Genomic DNA, 23,000 nt, shown 5'->3' with positions numbered 1-23,000 from the left:
ATGACTACAGATTGTCAATTCCAAAGGTATTGGGTATTTTTTCCAAGGATTTTTCTGAGTGTATAAATCGAACTAATGTCAATGTCAACAACTGTGCATTCGATATTTTGAGACGTTTTTGACGTAGGATTACGTCTTTCGGGAACATATTGGGGTACAAATTGAAAGTCGACAATCGAGCACATCGTGAAAATTGTCCAATTTCAAACGCTTATTGCTCAGTCATTTCATGATGGATTGATGAAATTTTCGCGTCAATCGATTTCGGCACTCCATAACAATTTTTTATATTGAAGAAAAAAATATATGTCATGAAACTAATCATCGAACAATTGAAAAATCTCAACCCCTATCCTAACGGAAATACCCCCTTCTGATTGAACGAAATTGACGACACATGCGACCGGTCCCTAACAGAGACATCAAAATCAAGCTGCCTGGGGGAAATCGTCATTGCAAATACATGAAAGTAGGGGGAACTTTTGTTCCTACCGAAATGTATTCAATAACAGAGACATTAAAACAAATCTGCCTGGGGGAAATCGACATTGCAAGTATATGCAAGTCGGGGGCATTTTTATATTGCAAGTAAGGTGAGTGATACGATTAATTCTAGTAAATAAAATTTAAATTTGGATCTTTAATGTTGGTCGCTTCGTGAAATTTCATATCGATGACCGGTCGTGTACTGTGTAAAATTTAGCACAAGTGTAAGCGTAAAATTTTATATGGTAGCAGTTGTGTTAAAAATGACTTGATATATGAAACGATTTATTTCAATTTTCATAAATAAAAACCAAGGTGTGTTTCCGCTTGAGAACTGGTCATTCGGTTCAAGCTGTCTGTTTGTTTTGCTCATTTTCACCCAAGGATAGTTCATACGGCGAGAAAAGTTGAAAAAATTAAGAAATACTCGAAAAAGTGATTTCCCATATGCTCTACATATAGTATTAGGTGTTGTTAGTCCAATTAAAATTCGCATTGGGTTGAATAAACACTCAGGAACTAAAAGTTATAAAATAAAATTACCTTTCCCATTTCAAATATGTTTTCTCTATATTAAAGTAACATGTTTTTACTGATGATAAAAATTGATAATTTTATTCGGTATTCAAAATTATCTTATATAACATTGCTGAGTTTTTTTTTTCTATTTTCATCCATACATAACACTGGAGGCATCTCGTCTAGGGTCACAGAGGGCGGTTTTCATCATATCTCATTCCATTCCATTCCGGCCTCTGCTGTCTGATATGCACTATCTAACGACTAATTACCATCCTTCTGTCATCATCACTCGATTGTATACACTGGTGGAGTGAACAAACAATACACAACAACCAAACATCAAAGAGTTAAATTCTTAAAACATATCCAAAATCAACAGATAGCCTAACGGAATCCTACGTCAACTATGCGGTCGTGTCTCAGACACAACCCTCCTGTGAAGTTACTGCTAGGCATATAAAAAATAAGGTAAATAAGGCTAGGTAAATAAGTTTAAAAGTTAAGAAGTGGAAAAAAAATATAAAATTCATGTGAATGGAGACGACTTTTGTGTACAGCACATGCCACTGGGGCCTCTTGCTGATTAAATAAGTAAGATTTCTTCCAAAACGTCATAATTTTACAACCATTGAGTCGATTTAAAAAATCGTAATATCAAATGAAATCTTATTCTTCTATGAATCAACAACATTCAAACAAACTCAAAAATTAAATACTACATAAAAACTTCAATTATAAAGTTTAGAGAATTTGCGACCTAATTTTCCACAATTCGCTCTTTCACACCAAATTTCTATCTTGTCGCAATTTTAAACCTCTCAAAATGAATTGTCAAAATGATAGGTCAAAGAACGAAAAGCAGGAAAAATTAACAAATAATGGAGGGTAAATAATAAAGCAAAGGTAATCATGGATTTTTAATAGACGTCTCATAAAAATATTGAAAAAAAACATCCCTTTCTTAATTTCTCTTTCAAATTTTGATAAAATTGCACTGAATAGTTAAATAAGGGCAATATTAATATTTGAATAAACTTATGTAATTATAAACATGTTTATATAAACCTTCCCATCTTCTCATTCTTCATTAAAGACCTTGGGTCAAGACAGCTAGAAATCCATACACACTCAAATCAAGTGTGCCTGAAAAAATTATATTCTTCACGCGATGAAAATGTGGACACTTTTTAGTCGGTGAATTGTATGGAGTTCCACTGCTGTGCTCCTACTGTTTACATCGTGTACAAGTGTACGATGAGATTGCAATCAAATCGGACTCGGAGCAAATAAAGTACACATTCGGAAAAAGGATGATGAATCAATAAGGCTGAGGTGACACTGGATCGGAGTACGTACGAAAACTTGATTGTGCGATAACTGACGAAGAGGAACAAATAATTTTGTTCGATAGAGGCTGGCGAATTCGAACGAAGCAAGTGGGAAGCAATGTAACCACACCAATACAATTCTACGTAGTTGTTTAATTCTCAAGCTTGTATGCGTTTCGTGCAGCCTTGTTTTCGTAAGAAGCTGCAGGCAGTATCACCGTGACCAAATATCCCGTGCCAGTATGAATCTCCCGGAATCGGTTTGTCGCACCTGCCTAGCCGAGTGCATTCCGATGGTGAACCTTTTCAGTAGCTATGATCTGCCAGCAGCAGCAGCGGCCGACGATGTCGACGAGCAATCATCCACATCCAACGTTCCGATTCGAATCCAGCTCAGCAGCCTATACACTGATCTCACGCAGATTCCGTTGGACCAGAACCAACAGCAACAGTCGTTCCCGTGCGATTCGCCTATTTCAGCGCAGATATGCCTCCGATGCGCGGAGCGCTTGAAGGATTTCTATCTCTTCCGGCGGAGGGCTGTGAAGGCGTACGAAGAGTTGCAAACCAAGGCTAGCATCGCGCAGATAATCAACCAGTTGGATCACAGCAGCATGGGCAGCGTAAGGAATGATCGCCTGGAGGAGGACTTTGCGGAGGATTTGATTGCAGAGGATAAGCTGGGAAGCTGCTTCAAGAAGCCGCTGGCAGAGGGTGAGCTGCGGTGTGATAATTGTAGGAAAGTTTTTAAGAGCAGGAAAATGTTGCTTCGACATCAGGAGATTCACTCGAGCGAGAATAAGTATAAGTGTCGATATTGTGGTCGATGGTTTCGGGCCAGAAGCAGCTGGTACAATCATGAGCTGAAGCACCGGCATGCAGTGGACAACAAGGAGAAACTGGAGCGGGAGTTCTTGTGCGAGATTTGTGCTAAGAGCTTCAAGACGAAGAAGCAACTGGTGGACCATTTGGCAATAGTGCACGAGGGTGTTAAGCGGTTTCACTGTGACATCTGCAATAAAAGTTTCACGAGGAACGGTTCGCTGGCTGAGCACAAACTGATTCAGCACGCGGGGATAAAGCAGTTTTCCTGCAATATTTGTGGGAAAGCGTTCGGGAAGGAGGATTCACTGAAAACGCATCGCTCCGTTCATCTGGGAAAGCGTTTCAAATGTGAAGTGTGCTCGAAAACATTCCTCAAAAATGCTTTTCTCACCGCCCACATTGCTAAAGCACATCCCACCGAAGATGGACCAAAGCCAAACAAGTGCGAAGTATGTGGAAAAATATTCAGTTCTTCGTCTCATCTTAAGGATCATTCGCTCATTCATAGCGATACGCGGCCAGAAATTTGCAGACTGTGTGGGGCGTCTTTCCGACAGAAGCAGCAACTGAAGGTGCACATGTACCAGCACATGGGGAAACCATTCAAGTGTCAATTCTGTACCGCAGCGTTCGGAATACGAACGAGACTTACCGTTCACATGCAAAAGAACCATCCAACGGAGGTGCAGAATTTGGAATCTCAATCGCAGCAGCAACAGGAAACGTTGGCTGCTCCACCGGCTATTATCAACGAGCCAGACTTTGGAGATGGCGCCATCAATGAAGAAATATTGAACGAAATCTGCTATCAAATAGATGCGAACCAAATCGTCCTGCAGAACATTGAAGATGACGGGGTCAACTTGATCTACAGCAGCAACGAACACATCGTGTTCTTTGATGATGGGAACAACTTGCTGCCGGAGGAGATTGAAGGGGTGGACACGATTGGGCAGCTGTATGATTTTGGCAAACATGACTATGTACTTCCAGCGGGGAAAGAACTGAATAAACCCAACTCAGGCTAACAAATCTACTGCTCTTGTTTATTTGCCTTCATTTCTCGCTTCGCTTTCTTCTGAATCTTTTCGCTCTTGTCCAAATTGCTCTGGAAGAAACCAGCCTCCTTTCGTGCCTGGGCGACTTCCGTTCGCAGCTTCTGCCTGTGGACCGCTCGTTCGTATGCCAACCGTTCGCTCAGATGTATCCATTTGAAGCGGGGCAAGTACTTCATACTCCACAGGATGTCACAGAAAATGGACTTCTTCTTGGTGCTGATCGGTTTGGTGTTGAGATGTTCCACCACCGCTTTGGCAACGCGTTTCCGTTTGAACTCCACCCATCCTTCGGTGTAGCGAATCATCGCCCGCTTCCCCTTTGCCGTCTTCTTTTTGATCGCGCCATCTGAGGATGTAAATCGTTAATAATAACCACTGCTTCACTGTCAGTTCAATTTTTCGTATACCTTTGAGCTCCGGCTGCAGATAAATTCGACCCACATCCCCTAACGGTTCCAGAAGCTCCCGCAGGATGGTCACATTCATGTGCTTGGGAATGCTCGATATATAGATGATTCCTGGTTTCTTCTTCTTCAGAGGCGTCACCAGCTTCAATTTGGATGGTTTCCTAGCATTATCCTCTTCTGCCCCGCTGTCATCGTTCTCCTCCTCCTGTTCGGATTCTGTTAGGGCCTCCGGATGATCTACTTCACTTCCACTATTGTCACTTTCCGCTTCCATTGGTGAACACTGTTGGTCATCTGATTGATCCGATTCTTCCTCCCAAACGCTGTTTGTAGACGCTTCGTTTTTCTTCTTTGCACATTTAACCATCTTGCTAATAATTGGGACAAAACTTTCAGAAACAAAAACGTTTACAGTCTGTGTCACCACATAGGGATTTAATTATTTTTTTGTTGTGTTTCGGGCGAAACGTTTGTTTACATTTGACCATGTGTTCAAAAAGTTTATTTTTATTGTTATCTGGGAATTGACGTTTTGCGCAAGGCGCGTAGAAGTATATCCTAAGGTGGGCCAACTTGCTAAAACCACTCTTCAGTCATCTTGGAAGTCTACTGTGTTTTGTTTGTAAACAAAACACAATACGCTTGTGCCCAAGCTCGCTCGTGATCAGTCTGTCTCTTTCACGCTTCAAGGAAAAACATCCCCTTCTGCTTTCTTCCGTACTTTTTTATATACCGCTCCCCTAACCAACTTAGTGACGAAACGGCCTCACCTAGTACCATAGACCCGTCTTGGTTTTGCGCTTGCAATACACTGTGAGAAGAAAGTAGTTAAAATTGGAGAATAAATATAGCCAAGATCAAATCTGATCACTCCATCTACACGTAGAAAAATAATTAGTAAATGTACCATTGGCATACGCAAAATCATACCGTTAGGTAGGCCATGATTTGTAGCCATGGTACGACAGTAACTAAATGAAAAAAGTTAGAGTTTAGTTCCAACCACCAAACAGAGAAGTCGAAATAAATCAAGCTCTTAACATTAAAAATTAATTTCATTCTTTGGAAGAACTTAACAATGTTGGCGACGAGGAGAAGTTCTTGCCATTTTCCGGAAGCAACGTCAAGCTTGTTCCTGTTCCTGTTCAAGTTTGAATTCCGTTCCGCTTCTGAAGCCCTCAAACCGTCACGAATTCAAGAATGGCCGACGCAGATTTGAAGCAAGCGATTCTCCGGCTGACTGATCTCATCGCAAACCACCAGCAGCAGATTGCAGCTCTCCAGCAGGGTAACGCCAATCAAGTTGGAAGCGAGAAGATCATCGAGTCACTCTCCACGGGAATCGACGAGTTTCAGTACGATCCAGCCGGCGGCATCTTCTTTGATTCGTGGTATGCTCGAAACGAAGACGTGTTCAAGGAGGACGGAAAGCATTTGGATGCCAAAGCAAAGGTCAGGCTACTTCTGCGGAAAATCGGCACGCAATTCCACGAACGCAACGTGAACAGTGTTTTGCCGAGTCATCCGCGGGATTTTTCATTCGTAGACACCGTAAAGAAGCTGAAGAAACTTTTTGGACGCCAAAAGTCACTCTTCAACGCACGCTACCAGTGTCTTCAATACGTGAAAAATGAAGTCGACGATTCATCTTACGCAGCATCGGTGAACAAGCACTGCGAAGCGTTCCAGATCGAAAAGCTATTCAGCGACCAATTCAAGATGCTCAGGTTCGTATGCGGTCTCCAGTCACCACGCGATTCGGATATCCGGACCAGGCTGATCGGGAAGTTGGAAGCTGGAGAAAACGCGCCGCCCGTCGACGGTGCCAACCTCAAGCTTGAAAACCTGGTTGAGGAGTGCAACCGCATTATCAACCTTAAGCAAGACACGCAAATGATCGAGAAAGGTTGTACGGACAAGTCGAAAGTCAACGCAATCTCTCGTCATCGTACTTCAAACGGAAAGGAGAAGAAGTCACCAAAAACACCTTGTTGGTTCTGTGGGGATCTTCATTATGTCAAGGAGTGCCCCTACCAAACACACACATGTTCAAAGTGTAAACGGAAGGGCCACAAGGAAGGGTACTGCTCCTCATCTGAGAAGAAGACGACGAAGCAGATCTACAAACCCAAACCTAAGGACATCGTCAAGTCTAAAGGTATTGCGATTAAGCGAGTTGATCTGAAAGCAAAGCGGATGTTCGTGAATATCGACATCAACGGTGTACCAGCAAAGTTGCAGCTCGATTGTGCATCTGACATCACCATCATCTCCAAACGAACTTGGACATCGGTGGGTAAGCCTGTCATCGAGACAACAGATGTCGCTGCTGTGAGCGCCTCGGGTGACGGCATCGAAATCGTAGGTGAATTCAACGCTGAAATCACCATCCAAGACGTGACGAAAGTGGGCCGCATTTTCGTTACAAGCAATCCGAATCTCAACGTTTTGGGACTTGAAACGATCGAACAGTTCGATCTCTGGTCGGTTCCGTTCAGTTCATTAGTCAACTCAATCCAACAAAACTCAAACGCAACAATGCAGAAGCTGCAAGCGAAGTTCCCTGAAGTGTTCCAACCAACCCTCGGATGCTGCACCAAAGCTAAGGTAACGCTCTACCAGAAGCCAGATGCACGACCTGTGTACTGCCCCAAGCGACCGGTTGCCTACGTTGCCCTTCCGAAGGTTGATGCTGAGCTGCAGAGACTTCAAGACAACGGCATCATCTCGCCAGTCCAGTTTTCTGATTGGGATAAGACGCCAGCTCATCTATTTCTAGGTCGACCGCACGAACAGCACTGGATCTGCTGAAGCCGTGTCGTTCAAGTCCAACGCTGGTCAACGAAAAGCAAAATTCTCAGTTCAACAGACGACACGGTGCGATGAAACGAACCTTTGATGCTGAAGAAATGGTCTTTGCCCAGGTTCATTATCGTAACACAACAGAATGGGTTCCAGGGCAAATCATCGAGCGCAAGGGTAACGTAAACTACACCGTGTTGCTCGAAAACGGACGACTCATTCGAGCACGCATAAACCAACTTCGACAACGATATGGAAGCGATGCCGATGCTGATTCTACACCTCAAAATCAACTTCCTTTGGCACTGCTGATCGATGAATTCAATCTTCAAGATATGAAACCTCCGGGTCCAGTAGTTCCTCCAAAAGAAGATGAGCAACCGATTCCTGATGATGAGCCGATGCCTGCCGATGATGAACAAGAAGTTGTTGAAGACGACGATAACGACGATGAATCTGATGTTCCTATTGAAGACTCTCCACAACCCGTCAGGCCAGAAGGAAGACTTCGTAGGCTCCCAGCATGGCTTGCACCGTACGATATTTTCTAAAAAAGGAAGATGTACCATTGGCATACGCAAAATCATACCGTTAGGTAGGCCAAGATTTGTAGCCATGGTACGACAGTAACTAAATGAAAAAAGTTAGAGTTTAGTTCCAACCACCAAACAGAGAAGTCGAAATAAATCAAGCTCTTAACATTAAAAATTAATTTCATTCTTTGGAAGAACTTAACAGTAAACATCACAAATTTTGTTAATTTTTAAATTTATTTAATAGTTATCAACAGGCGGAATTTAGCCCTAATGATATTAATGAAAATTAGGTATATGTTCAATAAACCGCAATAAAACCGGACCGCATTTCTTGAGTAGTGGAAGTTGAAACCAGAGGCTACTCTGTTGAACCTAAGTGGTGCGGACTCAATCCAGTTCATTTTCAAGCAAATTCATACATTTTTTTCAAGCGATTTCATGCAATAAATTCTCAGACCACCAGAGTTGCCAGATTTACAACAGATATGTTTGTAAATTTACAGACATAACTGTAAAATACTTATTGTTTTTGTTGTAGACTTTTTGGACATTACAATATTTCACAGGTTTTGGAAAAATGAGAGGCTCTACCCAGCAAACATTAAATCGCATAACAAGCGTATATATAACATCATATGCCCTAAAATTTGGTTGGCATATAATGCGCCTAACTGGCATATGCATGCAAAAGTGGAGGCCATATACATACATGGCAAATGCTTACCGAATTTGTTTGGATGAATATGCAACTTTGACCGGCTATAATAGCGATTATGTTGGAATTGAATTGCGATCTAATATGAATATATTCCTGAATTGTCAAAGCACCAAATACGACTTTTGTCATACTTATATACGATTTATTACGGACATAGAAAAAAACAAATGGCGCAAAATATTTTCGTGAAATGTTTATTACAACCTCACGAATCGCCATTTTTATATATGAGTATTTATGTTCGTAGAAATAATAATTGTTTGATTAACTTGTGTTGGGAGTGGAATATGAATGTTTAAAATGCCACAGATTGATGTTTGGTGAAAACTGCTCCGATGTGGGTTCGAACTCCGGTCGTCTGGATTATCATCCACCAGCTATCTCGCACGGCTATCTGAAATTTAATTCAACAGCGGTTAAAACGTTCGAGTGCATCAGCATTTCATTGACATTTCAATATGATGTAATATGTTCTTTATTGGGATCTAATATGATTTACTGTTTCATGATTTTCTTCAGCATGCAACACGATTTACTGCAGTACTGAATTGATTTAAATTATACGCTTATACGACATACAAACTGCATCAGCGTAATATACGCATATGATGCGGATTAAATATATTTAACGACAATGTACATCATAAAATTGATGTTTATTATACCGAATTGCGACTTAATTTGATAATGGTATATAAAATCGAGTTTTTACATTTTATGCGACAAGGTGCTACTGACACTCGACCTGAACGGTTATGTTTTTAGCGCCATTCTAAAAGAGAATAAAAATACAAGTTTTCTCCTACAACCGGATGCAAAGCTTTTTTCAAAGCTAATTTCGGTCCTAAATATAGCGTTTTTTTCAGCAACAGTTGTCCGGATACCAGGAAAGGAGGAAGCAGCCGAGAAGCCCCCAACGGCCATTCAGGAAGTTGGTTCGGTCGGATTGGCCACTTTGACCGGCAGTTTTCACTGCCCCGTGTCCCGCTGTTTGCGCCCGTCTCATCAGCAACGTTTTCCTGCCAGTGACGCGCGATTTTGGCGCAATTTCTGCTTCAACCATCAGCAACTCAGGAGGAGTGAAAGGAGGTTTTTGAGAACAAAAATGGTCCTTCCTTTGCTAGTAAGCTACAGGAAAGACTAGTCAAAATTCAAAATACAGGTTGTTCTCAATGCAAATGCAACTGCACTCAGGCTAAGACAATTTCTTCAGAAAAAGCAGTTCCAATCCCGTCCAGTAATCCACAGGAATCGGAACTCAGCACCTCCTCGTCAGATTCAGAATCCGACCCAGATATTTCAATGGAAATTGAAACTACCCCCTCCAACAAGAGGAAGAATACTAACAAAAGGTCAACCTCAGATGAATTCAAATCATCAGAAGAGGAAATTTTTAGAGGAAAAGAATCCAATAGGAAGAAATCCAAAAACCAAAAATTCAACTCAACCCAACCAGCCAACGAATCCAAACCATCCACTTCCCTCCAACCATCCACTTCCCCCCAACCATCCACTTCATTCCAACCAACCACCGCACCCAAAACTAAAACCTCCAACCAATCCAACCATTCAAACAAATCCACCCCACTTGGCAACAAACCAACTGCCAACGTTTCCAAAAATGATCCTAGACTGAAGAACAAATCCGGCAAATCTACCCATTCCTAATCTCATACCCTTCTCCCATCTTCGAACCCCTATTTACTTACCTCAGCCCACTTACCTTTTTCTCTTTTTTAAAATTCACTCCTATAGCTATTAACAGCAACCCTTCGTCCCGTAACCAAACACCCAACCGAAAACTTGCTATTCAATGGAACTTGCGTGGGCTATCCACTTCCATGAATGAAATTAAGCTAATGTTAGCTGAGGAACAACATCTCCCACTAGCACTGGCTTTTCAAGAAGCTAAAAAAAACAATGTATCGCTCTTAGAGCGGTCATTTAGCGGCAAATTTTCTTGGTATTTTAAGGAAGGGCCATCCTCGGGGCTTTTTGGAGCCTGCCTCGCTGTCCTGAGTGACCTTCCTCATACCGTCATCCCCATAACATCATCATTACAAATATGTGCGATACAACTGAAGGGACCTCTACAGGTAACCCTTGCTTCCATTTATATTCCCCCATTGCACAGTAATGACATTGAAACTCAACTTACGGATGCCATCAAACAGTTACCGCACCCATTCGTCCTGATGGGTGACTTTAACGCCTCCCACTCTTCATGGGGAGGAAACAAATGTGACAAAAGAGGTAAAACAATTTTGGGAATCGTCCAAAAACTAAACCTCATCATACTTAACGATCACCGTCATACCAGGATAGATATCCATCGCGGATCATCATCGGCCATAGACATCACGATTGCTTCCTGGGACCTCGCCCCCAGGTTGAGCTGGACAGTTGATAGTGACCTCAGAGGTAGTGATCATTTCTCCATCCACATCCGAACCCTGTCAAGAAACCCAAACATTTGTTTGCGCAGGAAGTGGATATACCAGTCGGCCGACTGGGAAGGCTTCGAATCCACAATCAACAGCTTACTTTCTGAACATGAAAGCTGCTCCGTGGAAGAATTTACCCACGCCATCGTTTTGGCGGCTGAACAAAATATCCACCGTACCAGTGGGAAAGCCGGCCGAAAGGCTGTCCCATGGTGGAACGATGCAGTTGCACAGGCCATCAAAAGGAGAAGAAAATCCCTCCGTATCCTACGACGCCTTCCTGATGGAAGCGCTTGCAAAATGATTGCCCTAACCAACTTCCGAACGGCTAGAGCTCTAGCCAGGAAGGTAATAACCGAAGCCAAGCAAAACAGTTGGATGGAATTTCTTGATTGCATCAACCCTAATACTTCGACATCTGAACTTTGGAACAAGGTCAACTTACTTAGTGGCAAGAAAGCTTCAAATTGCTATTCCTTCGAGATTAATGGCACCTTCACCGAAGATCCAAGCATCATAGCCGACCACCTAGCCGAACACTTTGCCACTATTTCAGCCACCCCCAACTACACCAACGAATTCAAGGCTATTAAGGCGAAGGCGGAATTTAAAGTTTTTCCTCCTGCTTCGGAACAGGTCCACAAATACAACGATAAGTTCTCTTTGGACGAGTTGTTATGGGCAATAAAAATATCCAAAAGCAAATCAGCTGGCCCAGACGGAATCGAATATCCGATGATCAAGCATCTACCTCTTCATGCAAAAATTCTACTCCTTCAGATCTACAACGAATGTTGGGCTAACAGCTATTTCCCAGATACATGGAAAACGGGCTTGGTAATACCTATCCCAAAGGTGAAGGAGAGTAAACGGACCGCGAACAACTTCCGTCCCATAACCCTCCTCAACTGCTTAGGGAAAGTCTTCGAAAGAATGATCAATCGAAGACTTAGGACGGCCCTTGAAGAATGCCAACTATTAGACCCAAGACAGCATGGCTTCCGCCGAGGTAAAGGTACGGGCACCTACTTCAGTCAACTCGATCATTTCCTTCAAGAAACTATCGAAAAGGGCCAACATAGCGAAATCGCTTCACTCGATCTAGCCAAAGCCTACGATACCACATGGCGTCATAACATTATCGATCAACTCCACCGATGGGGTTTTGAAGGCTCCCTCTTCAACATTCTTCGCTGTTTCCTCACCAATCGAGGTTTTCAAGTTTACTTCGGAGGAGTACTTTCGGATCACCGTTGCCTAGAAAACGGAGTACCACAAGGTTCGGTTCTATCAGTTTCCCTTTTCCTCGTTGCTATGCAGTCGGTTCTAGAGGTTATCCCTAAAAACACCGAGGTACTGGCCTATGCAGACGATCTACTGCTGATGGCAAGAAATGCTTTCCCAGAAATGACCCGCAGAAGACTGCAGGAAGGAATCTCGGCGGTTAGTAACTGGGCAAATTCCATCGGGTTTAAGTTTTCGGCAGAGAAGTCTAATATAATGCACTGCTGCAAATGTAAAGGTCATAGGAAAAGGTTTAGAACATGTCTAATCAATGGCAGGCCTATTAAGAGAGTCAGTTCTGTCCGAATTCTCGGAGTGTTGGTTGACAGTAAACTATCTTTCGGACAACACCTCAGAAATGCTAAAGCTAGTATGAAGTGCCGCCTGCGGCTGGTGAAAGCTCTTGGTGGCCGATGCCGCTTGAGTTCTCGTAAAACCATCTACAACATAGGCAAAAGCATTATCTTCTCTAAAATTCGTTACGGCATCGAACTTTTCAGCCGTGCCTCTTGGGCTCACTTGAATTACTTAAAGCCTGTCTACCATAATGTGATTAGATATGCATCAGGAGCCCTTCAGACCAGCCCAATAAACGCTCTGCTTGTGGAGGCCGGCGTAGTTCCTTTCGAACACTTCCTCACAAATATCCTAGCCACTAAAGCCATCCGGACGTCCGAGAAATACCCGGATCTCCTATCCATTTACTCCAGAGCCAACATTTGGCTGCAAAATATTAGCCAAGTCACCCTCCCGACTATTGCCCCATTAAGCATAGTCGGTCAACGCCCATGGCATGCACATCCGCCAAAGATAGACTGGTCAATCAAAAATGCTGTCAGGGCTGGGGAAGCCAGCAGCATTGTTACGGCCTGTTTTAATAACCACCTTCATAACAAGTATCACACCCACCACAAAATCTTCACAGATGGGTCTTTTGACGGAAACCTAACAGGGTTTGGAGTTTTTGCCAATAACACGGAGCTAAAATTCCAACTGCCTTCCATATGTTCGGTATACTCCGCCGAAATTGCCGCTCTCCTTGTCGCGACATCACTCTGTGATAACGACAGTAAAGTGGTGATCTTCTCGGATTCCTATAGTGCATTACGGGCGCTACAAAGTGACGATAGTAAACACCCTTGGATACAAAGCATTGAGGAAAAAATTACAGGGAAGGACATCACTTTCTGCTGGGTCCCAGGGCACTGCGGAATCCAGGGTAATGAACAGGCTGATCGTCTCGCCAAGGAGGGTAGGCTCTCCGAACTATGGACCACCTCCCACCCAGCAAATGACACCATCAAATGGGTCATGCAATCCCTCAGATTGAGCTGGGAGAACAGTTGGGTTTTTTCCCGTGACCTCTTCTTAAGAAGGATCCAGAATACTACCCTTCCCTGGAAGGATAGTATTCTCCGATCTACTCAAGTATGTCTGACACGTTTACGTATCGGGCATACATTTTTAACACACACATTTATCATGCGTAGATTGGAACCAACACTATGTGAGTCGTGCAATGTAAGACTCACGGTGGAACACATATTAATCACATGCCCTAAATTTAATGCTTCAAGAATAAAGTTTCAGGTTGCAGACACCATAAGGACAGCACTATCGGACGACGCCGTCGAGCAAAAAAGGACCATCGATTTCCTAAAGGATACAGGTTTATTCGATCAGATCTAATGTCAAATTACTAAATCTACCTATACTGATAAAATTACGTTTGTTTTCTCTTCTAATTTCAGCAAAAGATGAGCAGGTTTTTTACGCCCTTTTTAGAAGCGAGCTCCTCTAGCACACTAAAAGGGGCTTTTTCCCTGCTCCATTTGTTTGGTTGTGTTTTTGGCCCCAGAGCCGTGTAGGGTGCGGCGATACGACATACATCCATAGCGGTTACTAGGACTGAGTCGAGCGAGAATAACGAATTTTGCAATAGTTTTTCTTAGTTTTCCTTCAGTTAAATTTCCCGCCCTCAAGGGCAAGAGACGAATGAACTCTCTGAGTTTAAAGTCTCTTTAATTCAATACCGTTACCGTTTTATGCGATTTCAAATATACACGATACATACTTTGATTGATATTATATGCGATTATGATTTATTCGGATTTCTTGTAAGACTTGGCACGTGCAAAATTATACGATTTAATGTTTGCTGGGTATTCATCGCATCGAAGATATTTGACTCACATTTGACACACACACATTTGTATGACATTTTTCCATAGTTTTAATACATAACAAACTTTTATATTTAGTCTACTAGCTGGCCCGACGAACTTCGTCCCGCTCAAAAAAGACACAGAAGGTTTGTGTCCGAGACACGACCGCATAATTGACGTAGGATTCCGTTAGGCTATCTGTTGATTTTGGATATGTTTGGAGGATTGCATTGTTAAACTCTTTGATAATGATTTGGTGGTCCTGAAAAGGGCCGTTTTGTTTGGTTGTTGGGAATTGTTTGTTCACTCCACAGGGTGTTTACCGTAAACAGTCGTTGGATGGTGCGTATCAAATAAAAAATACCGAAGTGGAACGAGATATGATGAAAACCGCCCTTAGTGATTCTAGACTTTTTGGCCTCATAAGTTATGTATGGATGAAATAAAGTAAAAAAAAACTCACCAATGTAATATAAGATAATTACCAATACTGAACACAATTATCAATTTTTCTCATCTGTTTCATGATTTTCGTCAGCATGCAAGACGACTTAATGCAGTACTGAATCGATTTAAATTATACGCTTACACGACACACAAACTGCATCAGCGTTATATACGCATATGGTGCGGATTAAATATATTTTATGACAATGTACATCATAAAACTGATATGTATTATACCGAATTGCGACTTAATTTAATAATGATATATAAAATCGAGTTCTTACATTTTATGCGATATCAAATATACACGATACATACTTTGATTGATATTATATGCAATTATGATTTATTCTGATTTCTTGTAAGACTTAGCACGTGCAAAATTATACGATTTAATGTTTGCTGGGATGTTACTTTAGTATAAAGAAAACATACTTTTACTTTCTGTGTGTTTATTCAACTCAATGCGGATTTGAATTGGACTAACAACAACTGATACTAAATGTAGAGCATATAGGAAATCACTTTTCTAATATTTCTTCACTTTTCCAATTTTTCCTGCCGCATTAACTTTCCTTGAGTAAAAATGAACACAACAAAACAGACAGCTTAAACCAAACGACCCGTTCTCGAGCGGGAACACACCATAGTTTTTATTTATGAAAATTGAAATAAATCGTTTCATATTTCAAGTCATTTTTAACACAACTGCTACCATATACAATTTTATACTTCTGCTAAATTTTTCGCAATACACGATCGGTTATTGATATGAAATTTCAAGAAGCAACCAACATTAAATTCCAAATTTAAATTTTATTTGCTAGAATTAATCGAATCACTCACCTTACTGGCAATATAAAAATGCCCCCGATTTGCATATATTTGCAATGCCGATTTCCCCCGGGTACCTTGGTTTTGATGTCTCTGTGAGGGAATACATTTCGGTAGGAACAAAAGCTGCTCCTACTTTCATATATTTGCAATGTCGATTTCTCCCAGGCAGCTTGGTTTTGATGTCTCTGTTAGGGAACACATTTCGGTTGGAACAAAAACTGCCCCTACTTTCATGTATTTGCAATGTCGATTTCTCCCAGGCAGCTTGGTTTTGATGTCTCTGTTAGGGAACACATTTCGGTGGGAATGGAGACGTCGGTTAATCGTTCGATTAATTCAAATAATCGAATATCTGCAATAAATGCAAAAACGTTGTGCTCTGATACGATTATAATCGAGTAATTTGGTATCGAATAATGAAAAATCTAAATATAAATACATCGAATAGTTCTCACAGTAATCGCGAAAAAAGGAACCATTTTCAAGGTCAATACATTTTTAGGTCAAGAGTTAGGCTATGGATTTTTTTAATCCGACAACGACCATCTGATATCGGCAACCCGATAGACAACGTGATACAAAAATCATGAAATGGTGAATTTATCAATATACTGAAATATCATTTCATTCAAAAACCATGATTCTACTCAATGTTTATTTTACAATTATATTTAATGTAACTTGTAAAATTATAATATCATAATCTTTTTTATTATGCAATGTCTGTTCATTATTATTGCAAGATAAAAATATTCGCTCGATTAATCGAGTACTGAAAGACAATTATTCGAATGAATCGAATATTTAAAAATGATCTGACGATTAATCGATAATCGAATAAACGAAAAATTTAGATATCTCTAGGTGGGAACAAAAGCTCCCACTACTTTTATGTATTTGCAATGCCGATTTCCCCCAGGCAGCTTGGTTTTGATGTCTCTGTTAGGGACCCGCCGCATGTGTCGTCAATTCGACCAATCAGAAGTGGGTATTTCCGTTAGAATAGGGGTTGAGATTTTTCAATTGTTCGATAGTTAGTTTCATGACATATTATTACCTTCAATATAAAAAATTGTTATGAAGTACCGAAATCGATTGACGCGAAAATTTCATCAATCCATCATTAAATGACTGAGCAATAAGCGTTTGAAATTGGACAATTTTCACGATGTGGTCGATTTTCGATTTTCAATTGGTACCCCAATATGTTCTCGAAAGACGTAATCCTACGTCAAAAAAAAATCACTTTCACCGCAGCGCCGCTTAGGTGTAGATTTGTAGTTACATCGCCAATTTGAATCTATCCGCATGACCCAGAATGAGAGCACTCAGAAAAATCAATGGTAGGAAACTACGCAATAGCATCATATTTTCTCTAAATATTACCAACCGTATGTAAATTCTCTTCTCAAGATATACTAATAATTATTACGGTAGAAAGTGACTATAGATTGGTAGCATTTACCAAAATTTCCTCAGTGTAAATCAACGTTTTCATCTGGTTCCAATGTCTGTGCCTAGAATAAAGCAATTCGTAGAATCCACCTTCAATTCAGTTCCTGATCAAAATAAACAAATCTAGTTACGTTTGTAATTAGAATTACCGAAAATAATAAAACATAAATAAATACATAATCCTAGTCTATTTCATTAAATCTACAAAAGACCTGTGCGATGAAATCAAATGTAAGAACGTCGAGTTAACCACATTTCACAATAAATACGAATAACTTTCATTTAAGAAAACCAAGCGATGGTTCAGTTCCGCCTTCGACGTGGAACCGCCAACGGTCACGAGAAGCCACTCTGCCCTGCTGACGAGCGTGAGCGAACAACTGCCGGCGAGTAAGAAAACTAAACTAACCAAAACCAGCAGCTTTTCACACGTTGAACGTAACCGGACAACAGCAGCTCCAACAAGTGAACAAGCCCGTCAAACAGACTGGTCGGTAGATTTTGAACCGAAATCCGTCGCAGAGCTGGCAGTACACGCGAAAAAGATCGAAGAAATCCAGCAGTGGTTTAAAACATACGACCGAGTGAAGGATACCGATCCGGTGGCTATACTGCTAGTTTCCGGACCATCCGGCACGGGGAAAAGCACTACAATTAGGACAATCGCTCGGGAGCTCAACTATGAGGTCTGCGAGTGGACCTCCCCGGTCGATGTGGATTTGTTCTCCAATGAAAACTATGATTTTGAAAATGGAGCGAAGGAAGAAGTTACATACAGGGCAGGTCAGCAGCAGCTGTTCGATGAATTTCTGTACAAAACGTCCCGCTACTGTTCGATATTCGAAGCACAGTCCAGTGGGAAGCTTCTGCTGGTGAAGGACTTTCCGAACGTTTTCCTCAGAAACCCAGAGTCCTTCCAGCGCTCACTGGAAACCTACTGGGAGGTGGGTGCGTCTCCATTGGTATTCATCGCCACCGAGACCTCCAACAAACGGCTGGACATCGTGTACAATCTGTTTCCGCCGGCTGTTGTGCAGGATTTCCAAATCGCACAGGTATCGTTCAATAGTGTTTCGGGCACTCTGCTGAAGAAGGCCGTGAAACGACTCTGTTCGCTTCTGGTATCGTCCGATAGGGCCCAACAGTACCGGGTTCCGGCGCAGGAGACGATCGACAGCATTATACTGTCCTCGCAGGGCGATTTGCGGAACGCAATGCTGAACGTTCACTTTGCCTCGCTAAAGGATGTCCCAGGGCTGGCAACGGAGATCGTGAATGGAGCAGGGCAGGCCCTGAATACGACGGGAACTGTGAGCAGTGGGCGGGGTAAGAAGCGGGAACACAAACTGAAGTCGGTCGGCTGCAACGAGAGTTTGACGCTGATGCACGCACTGGGACGGGTCTTCAATCCGAAGTGTGAGTTTAGAACGGATGGAACGAGATAGAAATTATATTGTAATTCAATCGTGTTTCAGTTAACGTCATGGAGGACGGGTCGAAAAAGTTTCACCATGCGCCGGAGGAGTTGACCGATGCGTTCATTTCTCAGCCCAGCTCGATGATTTCGCTGATCCATTCCAATTACGTGATGCGGTTTACCGATATCGATGACATCATTGGAGCGGCAGATGCGCTCAGTCTGGCGGATGTGATTATGAGCGAGTATAGAGTAAGTTTTGCCAATATGTTATTTATTCTTCATTTGTCTTCATTGGTTCGTTTTTCCCCCAGGAAGATCAATTGGCCGGTCATGGATTGAACGTCGTCGTACGAGGGATGATGATCAACAATCGAAAAACGGCGAGCGGTTGGCAGCAAATTCAGAAGAAAAAGTCTTACAACAAACCGAGGTGAATAATATGAGACTTACTTTGTATGCTAAATCTAACCGAATGGCTGTATTTTTTTCGTATTTTTCCTCTTCTAAGTCCTCGTTGCAACGAACAGCAGCTGGAAAAGTTCGGCCTCAAGACATGTTCCATCTCAGCTGGGCTGTTCATGACGGATTTTAAAACCTATTTGGATATTATTCAGGAGAGTAAAAAGCCGTAACATCAAGCAATGTCGTTGACTTTGTTGAAATTGTATGTAAATAATATATCGTGATTTATTCGAAGTCCAAAATCAAATCTATATATATATATATATATATATATATATATATATATATATATATATATATATATATATATATATATATATATATATAATATATATAAATCTCGTGTCACGGTGTTTGTTACTGAACTCCTCCGAAACTGCTCGACCGATTTTGATGAAATTATACTTAAAATACTTGATATGTATGAGAATAGGTTGTAAACTATATATGATACCGGTAGGATACCGATAACCATACATTTAATACCGAATAGGGTGGACCCTAAATTTTGACTCCAATTCCCTATTTTTAATTGCGATTTTATTATTTTTGTGTCAAAAATATTCTAATAATTTAACCGTTGTTCGTTTTTTCAACAGAACGAATTCATTTAGGTTGTTCAATGACTGATGGCGTAACGCCCGCTTCATTGAACATCCACAAATACACAAGTAACATCAATTCATCTAAAGCAGGGAGCATCTCCGACGAGCTGGAAGCCTTTTTGAATGAGCACAATGAGTTATCGAAATTCTTCAATACATTAGTGTGTTTTATTCAACACCCAAAATATTCACTAGAAATAATTTATTTGGCAGAACAACGTTTGCCTGGTCAGCTAGTCTTATAAATAAAATCTCGTGTCACGATGTTCGTGGTCGAACTCCTCCGAAACGGCTCAAACGATTTTCAAGAAATTATGCACAAAAAACTTGGTAGGCATGAGAATAGGACGTAAACTATATGTGATACCGCTAGGGTACCAATTACCATATGTTTAATACCGATTAGGGTGGCCCTATGCAAAAAAAAAGTCACAGGAGGGTTGTGTCCAAGACACGACCGCATAGTTGACGTAGGATTCCGTTAGGCTATCTGCTGCACGCTGATTTTGGATACGTTTGAAGAATTACATTATTAAACTCTTCGATAATGATTTGGCTCCGTTTTGTCTGGTTGTTAGGTATTGTTTGTTCACTTCACCAGTGTCCATAACCGAGTGATAATGATAGATTAGATGGTGCGTATCACATACCAAAGCCGCCCTCTGTGGTCCTGGACGAGATGGCGCCTGTGTTATGTATGGATGAAATAAAGAAAAAAAGCTCATCAAAGCAATATAAGATAATTTTCATTATCGAACCCAATTTTTCTCGCCAGAAAAAAAGTGTTACTTTAGTATAGAGAAAATATATTTGAAATGGAAAAGTAATTTCATTCATAACTTTTTGACGAAGGACTACGTCTAACCGGAAGATATAGGGGGTAAAATGGAAATCTAGGCACTGAACAAGTAGGAAAAAATGCAAGATTTGGAACGCTTACAACTCGAGCATTTCTCAATAGATCGCAAAGGTTTTTGCATCAATTGATAGGAAATATATCTACGCATCTATCATAACGAATAACATTTCATTTTTCTTGAGATAAATAATTGAATAATTGTGAAATATGAAGCATTGTCAAAATGCACTATGTGCCTATTTTTGATTGGTCCATTTTGTGCTCCTCAAATCGTACCGACAAAAACGGGCAACCAGAGCAGCAGCGAAATAGAATAAAGCACGATTGGAAAGGAAAAAGAAAACAATGAACGAAACATTGGTCGCAGTCTCACACATGCGTAGTTCTCGAGCCAGCCAGTCAGCTTAAAAATCCCCGCTTCGCTGCCGTAACGATCATTCTCATTCAACCCAAGCAGCCATGTCTGGACATGGTAAAGGAGGAAAAGTGAAGGGAAAGGCAAAATCTCGCTCGAACCGTGTTGATCTGGAGTTCTCCGCAAGGGTAGCTAGGCCGAGCGCGTTAGTACCAGTGCACCAGTCCACCTAGCCGGCGTTATATAGTTTCGGCCGCCGAAGTGATCGAGTTAGCTGGTAAAGCTGCTCGCGACGATAAGAAAACCCGCATTCGGAACTTAACACATTCGGTTCTGTGGACATCAAGACAACAGGCAGTTGCAGCGAGTGGCGAGTGGCAAACGCAATCGCAAAACGGCATCAAGTAGCAGAAGAAAAAAGTTTGTCCTTTTTACACACTGCTTTGGTGGCAAATCCAGAACAAGGTGGCATCGAGGGCGTTCGAAATGTTTTTTTTTCAAAACCACGAGTACTAAGTTTTCTAAATTGGAACCATTCCATAAAACAAGGCGCTTTTCAGGGCCATTAAACCTTCCAAAAAAGAGTTTAGGAAATACAGTTCAATGCTTTCTAAAACAATATCCAAAATAATAATAAAACACAAATTGATTTTTTCATAATTTGTTTGCCAGGATATGATGAGTATGTGAATTTGGCAGTTGTTCTGAGCTTATTGATTTTCACCAATTCTTAAATTGCTTCTAGATTGAAAGTACAGTAATTTACACTTATCTCGACATTTAGCTAATTGGACGGACCAGTAATGCGACATATTTAGTTGGACATTTTTGTAAACATAGAGTTCGGGGTCCAAATTATGACCCCACATTGAAAGTCGACACTGTACCACTGTCATCGCAAATGTTCAATTACATGTTAAAATTACCTCCAATCCGACACTGAGTGGTGGTAATGCGACGTGCCATTGAATGAAATTTACTGTAAAATATGTCACAAGCTGGATGGGAAGAAATTTTCCAACTGTGAAAGCTGTGGCGAGTGGCAATTGCAATCGCTAAACAGCAAGGTTTAGCCGAACAAGATGGGGATATCGAGTGATAACAAAACAATAAACTCTTTAGATTGAAGATAATTTTGTGATCCTGAAAAGGACCCTTTTTAGCCTGCATGTGAATCCAACGAGCGAACAAATCGTAATGAATGTATTTTTTCTTTCTTTCTTTCTTTGTTTTTAAGAGGCTTTAAACTTTGCAGTTCATTCGCCTCTAGCCCAGTGAAGAGCCACAATAAAACCAGCCCAGAGGGGACTGGCGAAAGGGAAACCAAAAAAAAAAAATCACTCATCAGATCTGTCCGCTCGACTCTCGGTTAAAGAAGAAGGTAGGAAGGGATCCTATGCTTCATAAGATATTTAATATATGCTGTAAAGAAAAGTAAAAATTTACTGATCCGAGGACCAAAGCAGTAACGAAGCACAAGTGACCCAGCGAAAGGCGTGTTCCAAAGCCAAAAAACAAAAAGGCCCTTCTCAGGAGGATAGGAAGGAAAGGAGTGGAAAGGATTTGGGTGGGATTAGTGGAGTGGGAGGGGGTGGGAGTGGTATGGGAAGGAAAGAGGGGAGGAGTGGGTGTGGGGTGGGGTGAAATGAAATGAAATACAGTTTGAATAGATAATAAAATATAGTGGTTTTGAATTTAATGGTATATAGTATAGCTGAAAAATGGAGAGGTTTATTTAATGAATTTATTCTCCTTGGTGAGTGTGGCTGTAGGAATAGGAAGTTGATTAAAGTATAATGTAATGGATAGAAGATAGATGTGGGTATGAAAGTATATATTATATTATTTGTTATTTATTATTATTGAATGCGTGTATATACATGTATGAATACCTTCCTTCCGACCCGTACATACATGTGTATACACACATAAACACGCATACATGACTGTGAAGTGGCGAACTTTAATATGCAATTTCCAAGGTA

General features: G+C 41.3%; 4 protein-coding genes across 5 annotated transcripts; 3 read left to right on the top strand and 1 right to left on the bottom strand.

Moving 5' to 3' along the window:
- Positions 1-2,187: 2,187 nt before the first annotated feature.
- On the top strand, positions 2,188-4,193 carry LOC129774542 (zinc finger protein 888-like). The gene has a single exon (XM_055778299.1). It carries the CDS (start codon positions 2,579-2,581, stop codon positions 4,187-4,189), a length of 1,611 nt encoding a protein of 536 aa, XP_055634274.1. The 5' UTR covers positions 2,188-2,578; the 3' UTR covers positions 4,190-4,193.
- LOC129774621 (uncharacterized) lies at positions 4,181-5,147 on the bottom strand. Its single transcript, XM_055778396.1, has 2 exons — positions 4,627-5,147; positions 4,181-4,565 (listed from the first exon to the last, which is right to left on the bottom strand). Exons 1-2 carry the CDS (start codon positions 4,991-4,993, stop codon positions 4,195-4,197), a joined length of 738 nt encoding a protein of 245 aa, XP_055634371.1. The 5' UTR covers positions 4,994-5,147; the 3' UTR covers positions 4,181-4,194.
- A 679-nt stretch (positions 5,148-5,826) lies between these two features.
- Positions 5,827-7,437, top strand: LOC129761581 (uncharacterized protein K02A2.6-like). The gene has a single exon (XM_055759317.1). It carries the CDS (start codon positions 5,827-5,829, stop codon positions 7,435-7,437), a length of 1,611 nt encoding a protein of 536 aa, XP_055615292.1.
- Positions 7,438-17,416: 9,979 nt separating this feature from the next.
- LOC129774547 (cell cycle checkpoint protein RAD17) lies at positions 17,417-22,487 on the top strand. Of its 2 annotated transcripts, XM_055778314.1 has the most exons (6): positions 17,417-17,545; positions 17,602-18,730; positions 18,790-18,983; positions 19,046-19,164; positions 19,243-19,398; positions 22,253-22,487. In XM_055778314.1, exons 1-5 carry the CDS (start codon positions 17,534-17,536, stop codon positions 19,364-19,366), a joined length of 1,578 nt encoding a protein of 525 aa, XP_055634289.1. In that variant the 5' UTR covers positions 17,417-17,533; the 3' UTR covers positions 19,367-19,398; positions 22,253-22,487. The 2 variants fall into 2 exon arrangements, with proteins under 2 accessions (XP_055634289.1, XP_055634283.1); XM_055778308.1 differs by lacking the exon at positions 22,253-22,487 and having other exon boundaries at positions 19,243-19,431.
- Positions 22,488-23,000: the final 513 nt, after the last annotated feature.

The sequence above is a fragment of the Toxorhynchites rutilus genome, chromosome 1 (genome assembly GCF_029784135.1).
Source record: "Toxorhynchites rutilus septentrionalis strain SRP chromosome 1, ASM2978413v1, whole genome shotgun sequence".
Lineage (NCBI taxonomy): Eukaryota > Metazoa > Arthropoda > Insecta > Diptera > Culicidae > Toxorhynchites > Toxorhynchites rutilus.
This window is presented reverse-complemented; position numbering and strand designations above follow the sequence as displayed.

What these genes read in the sequence shown, in the direction of transcription:
- LOC129774621 (XM_055778396.1), bottom strand. Translation starts at nt 4,993, where the DNA reads ATGGTTAAATGTGCAAAGAAGAAAAACGAAGCGTCTACAAACAGCGTT. An exon ending in TCTGCAGCCGGAGCTCAAAG is followed by an intron (nt 4,566 to 4,626) that starts GTATACGAAAAA and finishes TTACATCCTCAG; the next exon opens with ATGGCGCGATCAAAAAGAAG.
- LOC129761581 (XM_055759317.1), top strand. Translation starts at nt 5,827, where the DNA reads ATGGCCGACGCAGATTTGAAGCAAGCGATTCTCCGGCTGACTGATCTC.
- LOC129774547 (XM_055778314.1), top strand. An exon ending in ACGGGTCTTCAATCCGAAGT is followed by an intron (nt 18,731 to 18,789) that starts GTGAGTTTAGAA and finishes ATCGTGTTTCAG; the next exon opens with TTAACGTCATGGAGGACGGG. An exon ending in TGATTATGAGCGAGTATAGA is followed by an intron (nt 18,984 to 19,045) that starts GTAAGTTTTGCC and finishes TTTTTCCCCCAG; the next exon opens with GAAGATCAATTGGCCGGTCA.
- LOC129774542 (XM_055778299.1), top strand. Translation starts at nt 2,579, where the DNA reads ATGAATCTCCCGGAATCGGTTTGTCGCACCTGCCTAGCCGAGTGCATT.